At 44.5% G+C, this 12,514-nt stretch overlaps 1 protein-coding gene across 3 annotated transcripts in view; it reads right to left on the bottom strand.

The window, feature by feature from the left end:
* The window catches only part of kif18a (kinesin family member 18A), a 70,193-nt gene that overhangs the window by 29,672 nt on the left and 28,007 nt on the right, over window positions 1-12,514 (bottom strand). For all 3 annotated transcript variants that reach the window (XM_061245717.1, XM_061245718.1, XM_061245719.1), the window contains exons 7-8: window positions 2,896-3,072; window positions 2,647-2,721 (exon numbers count right to left, since the gene is read on the bottom strand). In XM_061245717.1, the coding sequence (XP_061101701.1) occupies window positions 2,647-2,721; window positions 2,896-3,072 (252 nt within the window). The remainder of the gene's footprint in view (window positions 1-2,646; window positions 2,722-2,895; window positions 3,073-12,514) is intronic.

The following is a 12,514-nucleotide window of genomic DNA, read 5'->3' as shown; positions in this document are numbered from 1 at the left end:
CCCAGCTCAACACGCCTTAACACGCCTGTCCCCAGCTTAACACGCCTGTCCCCAGTTTAACACACCTTAACACGCCTGTCCCCAGCTCAACACGCCTGTCCCCAGTTTAACACGCCTTAACATGCCTGTCCCAAGCTCAACACGCCTTAACACGCCTGTCCCCAGCTCAACACGCCTTAACACGCCTGCCCCCAGCTCAACACGCCTTAACACGCCTATCCCCAGCTCGACACGCCTGTCCCCAGCTCAACACACCTTAACACGCCTGTCCTCAGTTTAACACGCCTGTCCCCCGTTTAACATACCTTAACACGCCTGTCCCCAGCCCAACACGCCTGTCCCCACCTTAACACACCTTAACACGCCTGTCCCCAGCTCAATACGCCTGACCCCACTTTAACACGCCTGTCCCCAGCTCAACACGCCTGTCCCCAGCTCAACAAGCCTGTCCCCAGCTTAACACGCCTGTCCCCAGTTTAACATGCCGGTCCCCAGCTCAACATGCCTTAACACGCCTGTCCCCAGCTCAACACGCCTTAACACACCTGTCCCCAGCTCAACACGCCTTAACACGCCTATCCCCAGCTCGACACGCCTGTCCCCAGCTTAACACGCCTGTCCCCCGTTTAACACACCTTAACACGCCTGTCCCCAGCTCAACACGCCTGTCCCCAGTTTAACACGCCTTAACATGCCTGTCCCAAGCTCAACACGCCTTAACACGCCTGTCCCCAGCTCAACACGCCTTACCACGCCTGCCCCCAGCTCAACACGCCTTAACACGCCTATCCCCAGCTCGACACGCCTGTCCCCAGCTCAACACGCCTTAACACGCATGTCCCCAGCTCAACACGCCTGTCCCCAGCTTAACACGCCTGTCCCCAGTTCAACACGCCTTAACACGCCTGTCCCCAGCTTAACACGTCTGTCCCCAGCTCAACACGCCTTAACACGCCTGTCCCCAGCTTAACACACCTTAACACACCTGTCCCCAGCTTAACACGCCTGCCCCCAGCTCAACACGCCTGCCCCCAGCTCAACACGCCTGCCCCCAGCTCAACACGCCTGCCCCCAGCTCAACACGCCTGCCCCCAGCTCAACACGCCTTAACACGCCTGCCCCCAGCTCAACACGCCTGCCCCCAGCTCAACACGCCTTAACACGCCTGTCCCCAGCTTAACACGCCTTAAGGGATTTAAGGGATCCAGAAGATATTTTATTCAGGACCACAAGTATCTATTTAAACACAATCATCATTTGGCCTGACTCACATTGTCCATACAGAAAAATACATGATTACCATGTCCTTGAGCAACACAGCTGCCGCTGTGGGTGTTGACATGACTAAAAGCTAAAAGTCCTGTTCACATTTGGGGTGCGACTGAGGGGGTATAACAAGGAAGGCGTTCCCAGGCATGAGCCGGTCCTGGGGGCCCCTAGAAGAGGTGTTTTGGGCGAGGCGGGGGGGAATCTGTCCTTGTCATTCTCCACTAGTGCACACGACTGGAAACCGGTGTGAAACCGAATTAGAACATGGCAACAGTATGGATGTTTTTATTAAACAGCATCAAGTCATAATTTCAATTCTGCCATACTTACTGAAATAAGTCAAACACATAGCCATGCAACTTGCATGAGCATCACAGACAGGATCGGTACAGAGCGGGGCATCACAGACAGGATCGGTACAGAGCGGAGCATCACAGACAGGATCGGTACAAAGCGGAGCATCACAGACAGGATCGGTACAAAGCGGAGCATCACAGACAGGATCGGTACAAAGCGGAGCATCACAGACAGGATCGGTACAAAGCGGAGCATCACAGACAGGATCGGCACAAAGCGGAGCATCACAGACAGGATCGGTACAGAGGAGTGGAGCTCAGTGCTCAAGTTGTAATCATCTTTACATGGGCAGGACTGCTGAAAACCAGCAGTCGCTCTAAAAACTGAGCAACAAATGAGAGTGACCACTTTCATGTAATTCACTGAGTGAATGTTCAGCCAGACGATAGTAAAGAGCAACATTCAGAGACTGCAGCAGAGTGGGCTTTTCTAAAACCACTGATGGAGCTACGAATCTAAGACTGAAACGTATCACTTCACATCAGTGGCACAGGACCGATATTCCCTTTCACACAAAGCATTTTACAAAGCGGGTGAAAGTCTCACTTGCATCGATCGTGACAAGAAGCAAAATTATGTTAAATATAAAATCTCCATCCCGTGGGTAGTGAATGTGCCAACAGTAAAGAAATCCAATCATATCACTCCTGGACTCTGGAAATCTTATGTGAACAGGAAGTCGAAAATCATAATGAAGAGGTCTGTTGGGAATTAATGATTAAATTCAAAATTGCCCATTTCATTGGAAAAGGAAGCACTCCCCATTATATTAGAATTTCTCATTTCATACGTCAAATGTAATGGTTACACTCATTTGTTCACATCCTGTCGTGAACAAATAAATGTATAAACAAGAAATTAATTTGAGTGTTCCCGAAATTCCAATAACCTCTTGAAAAAGCACAATGCCCCGAATCAGAAACTTGCATCATAAACCACCACTCATCATAAACCACCACTCATCATTGTCTGAGGAGTGCATATTATATGAAAAATGAAATGAAGACCTTGAAACATTACCTCTGCTCGTTGCTTCTCACATATCACCGCATACTGACTGATGTGACTGTCGAGACTGACCACATTGCTCTTCAGCTAGAGAAAAAAATAATTATGTTAAATACTGTTAAATTAAACCTGAACTTAAATTTGCCACAATTATTGATACACATATGAAGGAAACAGCCACTTAGTCAATGCAAGAGGCAAGAGATGAACATGAATTAAAACATTATATGTATATATATAGATTTTTTTAGTTGTGCTTACAGCAGACTTGATCTCTTTGGCCCGGTTTGCATATTTCAGGGTGTTGTAGGTGTCGTCGTAAGACAGGGACGACGGGCTAACGTTGGCAATCATGATGGTTCGGCAGTTTCCTCCCAGCGAATCTTTCAGCAGCCGAGTCAGCTTGCTGTCCCTGTATGGCACGTGGGCCTTTTTGCTCTGTGAAAAAACAAAAACAAAAAAATTATAACAATACTTAGGAGCCCTCACCAACAGTTCATACCAGATATTCTACTACATCTATAAAGGGATCATTAGATAGTGTGTCCTGCAACCTTCTGTCTTCAACTAAGAAGAACCACTGCATTTTAAGTGCTGAATTTCAACCTAGAGAGCCCCGTCAGCATGAGACTATGATTTATTCAAAGTAGAAAAATACATGGTGTATATTAAAACAACCACACCCTCCCCAGGACGCATCTCATGACCTGGTCACACAGTACAGCCAAGGCACGATGCCAGTCAGGCCAACAGCCAGGTTATACTTTGGACCATGTGATAAACCCAAGAACATTTTGAATGGCCACAATGAAACGTGAAGATGTCCAGAACTGTAAACTAGTCATGAATTCAGTCAGTCATATTAAAATAATTATTGTACAACACAAACAATTACAGATTAAAAGGTGAATTGCTTTATAAACATGGCAGCTACATACAATAACGTGAATATGAATCTATAGGTTATGTAAAACACACAGGTTGAATTAGCTAAGCGGGGTGAATTTGATCCTTTAACCAAAGATCTAGATTTAGATGAATAAATTGAGAAAACCACATTTTATTCATGCAAGTCTCCTGCACAAAAATACAGTGGAAAAAAATGACAGAAATGTTGGATATTTACCCCTTAAATATCACCCCTTTTCTTGACACAAGCCTGAAATTGACATACCCCAAATAAAATGGTTACTATTCTTGAACCCTTTTGACTACAGGCATAAACCTGGTCTCTTCTGAAAGGTAACCCTTTGGGGTTTGTTTTCCCAGAGTCAGAATTACTCCAAATATTACTAAAACAAAGTTACAGAAGCTTGTACGTGAGCTCATGATGTATTGAACGCCAATACAAAATTTAGATAATTATGCAACAGCAAAACTGACAGCAATGATAATTCCTCCAGAGAAACTAAGTAAATGGAAACTATTATGCATTTGGTCCGCTGGACGCTTGCCGTGAAAAGGACACTGGCATTACCATATTTCTATTTTACTACACCATTAAGTCAAACAAAACAGGTAAAGTATTCACAGCTTTTCATGAAGCAAGGCGCTGGCATGTTATTTACCTGTTGAGAGTTCACAGGCCACAATTCTTATCCTGGCAAGCGGTTTATAAAAGGTCATAGATCACAATATGGGAGACCACAAGCGACACAGTCTTCACCATATTCACAAAGACTGCATGGCTGGTCCACCAGAGACCTATTGATGGTGCTTATATATCTGAATATCAACCATGCCAAGACTCCCATTTCGTATGTGGTGCAAATGTGGTTACCATTAGGGATGAAATCATTTTCTCTTGTGGCAGTTAAGACCTTTCAGCGAAAAATGTTTGCTCAACAATTAATTTAATGAAAGTACAATCTACAATGAAAGCGAGCGGTCGGGAAAAAATGTAGAGCCTAATTTCTGGTGATGAGTCAATACTAAAATAAGAAAAGACAAATGACATCTGAATCCAGCTAAAATGGAAAAAGCAAGAAATGAGTAGAGTGGGTTCATGGGCATTATTTCTGGGCCCGCCCTGTGTACGCTCTGTGTACGCCCTGTGCACGCCCTGTGTACGTTCTGTGTACGCCCTGTGTACGCCCTGCGGCGGCCCTGTGTCGGCCCTGTGTACGCCCTGTGCACGCCCTGTGCACGCTCTGTGCACGCTCTGTGTACGCCCTGTGCACGCCCTGTGTACGCTCTGTGCACGCTCTGTGTACACTCTGTGTACGCCCTGTGTACGCCCTGTGTCGGCCCTGTGTATGCTCTGTGCACGCCCTGCGTACGCTCTGCGTACGCCCTGTGTTGGCCCTGTGTACACCCTGTGTACGCCCTGTGTCGGCCGTTTGAAAGCCTCTGTGATACGCAAGCTGAGGCCCTTCAGAGGAGAGCGCTGCAACTTTGTAGATTCTTTTTTTTTTTTTTGCTCAAAAATCACTAGAAGGAAACAAAATGTTTATCCCCCTTTCATGACTCCTATGATTACTGTCCTCTACATCACAAACAGTGAATAAAGTCCCTGCTGCAGCAGTATGAACATTAACCCTGGTCGGTCACTGTTGGAAACTCAAGGCCATGTAAACTGCCCCCAGCCTATCAACGATTATAAGGTTTAATATGAAAATCTTAACTTAATTATGATATATTTGTCAGACAGGGACAGTGGAGTGTTGGACAGGACAGAGAAGCAGTCCTCTTACCTTCAGAGCTCAGCAGACAGCCTCTGGCAGCACTGCTGTAACCACTGGCCCAGAACTGATCAGTACATTTCTCTACCACTTAAATAGGACATCACAGCAAATGGGACTATTGTAGCTTGAGAATATGATAATAAAATAAAGACAATATGACCCAAGTCATACTGCTGGAGCTTCAGTATTCCTGACTGGACAGATCTTGCTGATCTGTGACATGCTCCACAATGCCACACTCTTCTAGCTCTCGCACCTGTTCTTCTGAGTGCAGCAAAGCTACATATCCCAACACGCTGGCTTAATGTTATTCACAGCTGATTTCTGAGGGAAGGTTAGGATATGTAAAACAAATAATCTATAGTTTCCATTTTTGAAACGTACTGGTCCAAGCGAACCATCAAAAATCTTCATTGGAAGACTGGGCATAGGACGATGTGAAGCCATGCTCTTGGAAGAATCCTGACTAACACACCATCCCGGATTCTCTCTGATGGTGTGGACGGTTCAGTCATTTCTCTCTGATGCTGTGGACGGTTCGTCATTCCTGCTGTTGAGCTCGTCATAACTGGTACAGCTATCTCAGCTACGGCTCTGTGATGGACCAATCCAGAATAAGAACACTTTGTTGATAAAGGTTGATATTTACAAATTAAACGTAGTACTTAAATACATTTTGAGTAAATTCTCAATGAGCTGCCTTTAATCTTTTTGTCATTTGGTAAATTAGCATTGTTTAGTATGACATATTTATTTTGAGTGCACTCACCAAGTGGTGACTGACAAAGATCAGACAAACATTTGGCAGAAAGCAAACAATTGCTGAAACAAAAATGATCTATTCAGTCTTGGCTTGTCAGATAGTCATTTTTCATTTTGACCCAAGTAAGCGTATCAATGTCTGTCTGCGGCCAATTCCAGGGTGAAAATGACATGGAAGAATGACGTGGGCTTGCAAGGTTTTTTTTGGGTTTTTTTTTTAAAAAAGAGACAAGCAATTTTCTCAGGTCCGTTTTCATTTTCAATAATTTTACCCAATGTCCCCAGCATGCTTTCTAGGCAAAGGACCCTACCGTTTTGTCAATCACCTTGAGCAACTTTAATCCGATGTGAATTGACATTTGTTTTTCACAGAATTCCAACACTTCGCAGCAAAACATTTGAACAACCAATGAGATGGCTTTTCATTTTTAATGACATGGAGCCGGCAATGCCTCAAGTGGCCAGCAATGATGCCTTCGTATGGGGCAGGGGGGTTGCCATGTCCAAATGCAAGCATATTCCACCTGGGAAAACTAAGGGGGGGAAGAGGGAGAAACATTACCTGCAAATGTACTACCAATTAAATCCAATATCCACAGAAATACAAAAAAAAAAAAAAAGACGTGTTTTAGTGCATTCCGTACATCAACTTTGAACGTACATTGTACGACTGCTTTGTGGTGTTACTGTAACCCCATGTTACCTTCTCTGTGTGAGAAGATGCTTCGGTGCCGGAATCAAAAGACAATGGGAACATAATGACCCGCGTAACCTAATCTTTGCTTGACTAAGAGGACACCCATAAATGTTCACACCTTGAGATGTTCACACCCACAATAAAGACCACAACAGAGATCACAACATCTTAATCTACAGTTTCCAAACGCATGGAAGGGCTCAGTGTAGAGAAATTAAACTCACTTATTGTGTGCAATAAGCCAAAAATAACAGATGCATGTGTGAAGAAAATATAGCTGTTGACATTGCGCTATAGTTTAGCAAAGTCGACATTCAGAGTTTAATGGAATATGTCCAAATGAAGGCATTCTTTGTGACAAAAGGCCAAGACTAACCCAGTTCTCAGAATGAAACAAGGAATGAAAAAACACTGTAGAGGCTACTTTCTTAAGATCACACTTAAGAAAAACCAGTTTACTAAAGGTGCAATAGTTAATTTCTGACTTCTAACAGTCAAGAGAGGAATAGCAGCAACAAACCACAAAACTGTTTATCCCTCCCCCTTCTCTGTGAACGCGCTGACGTTGAAACACCATTGGCTGTGGCAATTAGAACCAATTTTCAACCAATGAGCTCAAATTATTGTACAGCTATACAATGTTTTGTTAGAGTGTTGGGCTGTATATTTTGTAACCCGATTTTAAGGACTATTAACACAGGCAGAGGGTAAGTCAACATGTCAGGGAGCCTTTTTCAATAGTAGGAAGGGATTTACAATGGTCTAGTAACAACGTTTTAACACAAAAATCTTACCTATTGTACCTTTAAAGTATTTTAACTGCCTGCCAAGAAAGGATGGAGAAGGAGCTGAAGCACTGAGAGAGTTCTCATAACATGTATGCAATCATATTAAGTACTGCAAAGAATTGGCAGTATTGCAAAGTCTTGAAATCACACGGCATTGCTAACAGGAGACAGGTAGAGGGGCCAACAGCTATCATTCCCTACAGTAGTGCGGCAGGGATCACATTACTGGACAGAGATGGCACCTTCAGACAGCATTTACTAAATGTGAGTGGCCTGCTTGTGGCTTCCCTTGGGACGGCTGTAAGCGGAGACGACTCTGGGTGAATGTATACGACAGACACGATGACTCTGGGTGAATGTATACGACAGACACGATGACTCTGGGTGAATGTATACGACAGACACGATGACTCTGGGTGAATGTATACGACAGACACGATGACTCTGGGTGAATGTATACGACAGACACGATGACTCTGGGTGAATGTATACGACAGACACGATGACTCTGGGTGAATGTATACGACAGACACAATGACTCTGGGTGAATGTATACGACAGACACGATGACTCTGGGTGAATGTATACGACAGACACGATGACTCTGGGTGAATGTATACGACAGACACGATGACTCTGGGTGAATGTATACGACAGACACGATGACTCTGGGTGAATGTATATGACAGACACGATGACTCTGGGTGAATGTATACGACAGACACGATGACTCTGGGTGAATGTATACGACAGACACGATGACTCTGGGTGAATGTATACGACAGACACGATGACTCTGGGTGAATGTATACGACAGACACGATGACTCTGGGTGAATGTATACGACAGACACGATGACTCTGGGTGAATGTATACGACAGACACGATGACTCTGGGTGAATGTATACGACAGACACGATGACTCTGGGTGAATGTATACGACAGACACGATGACTCTGGGTGAATGTATACGACAGACACGATGACTCTGGGTGAATGTATACGACAGACACGATGACTCTGGGTGAATGTATACGACAGACACGATGACTCTGGGTGAATGTATACGACAGACACGATGACTCTGGGTGAATGTATACGACAGACACGATGACTCTGGGTGAATGTATACGACAGACACGATGACTCTGGGTGAATGTATACGACAGACACGATCCCCGCGCACACGGCCGGGCCACGCAGCAGAAAGCACTCAGTTCACCGCAGGGCCCCAGCCCACCAAGAACAAACCCAATGAGATGAATGAGCAAACCATGTTAGTAACATCACAGAAAAGAAACCAAACTAAATATTAGAGGACTATATTTTGATATCCTCTTAATTATGAGGTGCCGATTTGGTCATAGGCTACATAGCCTATTTAAATGGAATGAATGCAACGTTTCATAGCTCCGCCATTGTTTATTATAAGATCCATGTCATCTTTAGTTTCAGGGTAGCACCTTTTAAAAGTGCCATCTTCCTGGAAGCTTACTAGGAACATCCATCCATCCATCCATTATCTTAACCCGCTTATCCTGATCAGGGTCGCAGGGGGCTGGAGCCTATCCCAGCATACATTGGGCGAAAGGCAGGAATACACCCTGGACAGGTCGCCAGTCTATCGCAGGGCACACACACCATTCACTCACACACTCATACCTACGGGCAATTTAGACTCTCCAATCAGCCTAACGTGCATGTCTTTGGACTGTGGGAGGAAACCGGAGTACCCGGAGGAAACCCACGCAGACACGGGGAGAACATGCAAACTCCGCACAGAGAGGCCCCGGTCAACGGGGATTCGAACCCAGGACCTCCTTGCTGTGAGGCGGCAGTGCTACCCACTGCACCATCCGTGCCGCCCTTACTAGGAACATAAAACTTAAAACTCAACAGGCTCCTCGCGACTTACTCCTCGACTCTGTGCCAGTTACCCTGGATCTACTGCACCAGTTACCCTCCACACAGTGCACCAGTTACCCTGGATCCACTGCGCCAGTTACCCTCCACACACTGCGCTGGTTATCATCCTGGACAGCCCCTGCGCTGTTCTTGACAGACTTTTGACTGAAATCAGCACCTCATACTTCACTTGCAGTAGTTAAGGGGGGGTTTGAACGGCAGAAAATGGTGGAATGTGCTCTTAATAGGGCCGGAGACGGTACACTGAGTACAGAGAGTACACTGAGTACAGAGAGTACAGAGAGTACACTGAGTACACTGAGTACACTGAGTACACCGAGTACACCGAGTACACCGAGTACAGAGAGTACACTGAGTACACTGAGTACAGAGAGTACAGAGAGTACAGAGAGTACAGAGAGTACAGAGAGTGCAGAGAGTGCAGAGAGTACAGAGAGTACAGAGAGTACAGAGAGTACAGTGAGTACAGAGAGTACAGGAGGCAGCCCTGATCAGCGCAGACGCTCTGCAGACAGTCTGCGCAGTAACACCCAGAGGGGCCTCGGATCGGAGGGACATCTTTTATATCTTTTTTAACAATGACACTGGGCTAGAAAATAAAAACAAAAATAGGGGGTATGGGGTGTGGAGGGAGAGAAGAAAAATCCACCAATCAGAATGGCTAGTTTCAGATCAGATTTTCCAACGATTACTTACTGATTTATCTGCACATGCTTTTAAATACTGTGGCTTTTGAATAATTTTAAATTGGACGTGACCACAGCCGCTCAGGGGAATGCACTGATAACAGCAGGAATGAATGCACTGATAACAGCAGGAATGAATGCACTGATAACAGCAGAATTAATGTACTGATAACAGCAGGAATGAATGCACTGATAACAGCAGAATGAATGCACTGATAACAGCAGAATGAATGCACTGATAACAGCAGGAATGAATGCACTGATAACAGCAGAATGAATGCACTGATAACAGCAGAATGAATGCACTGATAACAGCAGGAATGAATGCACTGATAACAGCAGGAATGAATGCACTGATAACAGCAGAATGAAGGCACTGATAACAGCAGAATGAAGGCACTGATAACAGCAGAATGAATGTACTGATAACAGCAGGAATGAATGCACTGATAACAGCAGAATGAATGCACTGATAACAGCAGGAATTAATGCACTGATAACAGCAGAATGAATATACTGATAACAGCAGAATGAATGTACTGATAACAGCAGGAATGAATGCACTGATAACAGCAGAATGAATGCACTGATAACAGCAGAATGAATGCACTGATAACCGCAGAATGAATGCACTGATAACAGCAGGAATGAATGCACTGATAACAGCAGGATGAATGCACTGATAACAGCAGGAATGAATGTACTGATAACAGCAGGAATTAATGCACTGATAACAGCAGGAATGAATGCACTGATAACAGCAGGAATGGAATGAATGCACTGATAACAGCAGGATGAATGCACTGATAACAGCAGGAATGAATGTACTGATAACAGCAGGAATTAATGCACTGATAACAGCAGGAATGAATGCACTGATAACAGCAGGAATGGAATTAATGCACTGATAACAGCAGGAATTAATGCACTGTTGCTATTTTCAGTGGCTCATTCAGGAACAGAATACTACGTAAAAAAAAAAAAAAAAAAAAACTGAAAACTGATACATTAAAAAGCAGATATATTCACAGTTTTGTATCACAATGTGTGAAAGCGCACCATCACTATCCAGTGTTATGTCCCCTGCTATACCTCCACCTTTGTCGAGCGCCAGTCTCTCGTAGGAAGCTCCGTATTTGTCCATGACCTCCGGCTGTCTTCCCATTCACAAGCTCTCTCATTGTATCAAATGCATACTAATTATTTAAAACCTCTATGTGCTGCCAGTAGGGAAAACAACAGTAAACAGAAACTCACATACAAACACTGACAGACAAACTGCCCTACCCTTCATGATGAACAACCCACTTCATGCTCTGAAATTTTTGCCATCAGGCAGTTATTCCCCCACCCATAGTTCTGTCCTAGCTTAAGATGACAAACTCAAACATCTGCTGTGCGACCCAGTCACCTGCCTTTCTATTACACATGTTCTGATGTGCTGCTGCCTATAGCAAGCAAGATGCCTTTACTGTACTGTATAATACATATAATCTAATCTCTTTATCCTGATTTATTTTTTCCAGAATTAAATTGTGACGCATGCAGCCAGGTACTACAGGGAGACCCTCAAAATAGCTCCATTAATTAATATTTAATATTTTTAGTTTACACAGAACAAGCTTCATTCGAATGGTCCTGAGGGATAATTTTTTTAAGGAAAACACACCTGATCTTTCTAGGCTCTTGCAAAGGCGATTTTAATACTGAAACATGATCTTAAAAAAACAGCCTGTTTTGGGATTGTTACACAGGGGTTTCAGGACCACTGCAGTGAACAGAACGATTGTCATAATTCAGTAAGATTCAAAATATAAAATGTACATTTTGACTAAGGGCATTTAGCAGATCCCATTTTACTGTAAATGCGACAATCGTTTAAAAAAATAAAAAAGGCAGGGGGAGCTGCTCGGTTCTCCATGGGCCTGTGCCCGGCGGGTAATCCGGACCAGCCAGCGCCCTCTACGGCCCAGTTCATTCTGGGCATAAGTGCCGTCTACGGCCCACATTAATTCTGGGCATAAGTGCCGTCTACAGCTCACAGTCATTCTGGGCATAAGTGCAGTCTACGGCTCACATTCATTCTGGGCATAAGTGCAGTCTACGGCTCACAGTCATTCTGGGCATAAGTGCCGTCTACGGCTCACATTCATTCTGGGCATAAGTGCAGTCTACGGCTCACATTCATTCTGGGCATAAGTGCAGTCTACGGCTCGCATTCATTCTGGGCATAAGTGCAGTCTACGGCTCACATTCATTCTGGGCATAAGCGCATAATATTTCCATAAGACACATTTCCCACAAACCCATGAGGAATTGTCTTCATCCATCCATCCA

The sequence above is a fragment of the Conger conger genome, chromosome 6 (assembly GCF_963514075.1).
Source record: "Conger conger chromosome 6, fConCon1.1, whole genome shotgun sequence".
Lineage (NCBI taxonomy): Eukaryota > Metazoa > Chordata > Actinopteri > Anguilliformes > Congridae > Conger > Conger conger.
Note: the sequence above shows the minus strand (reverse complement) of the source record. Positions and strands in the feature narration are given on the sequence as shown.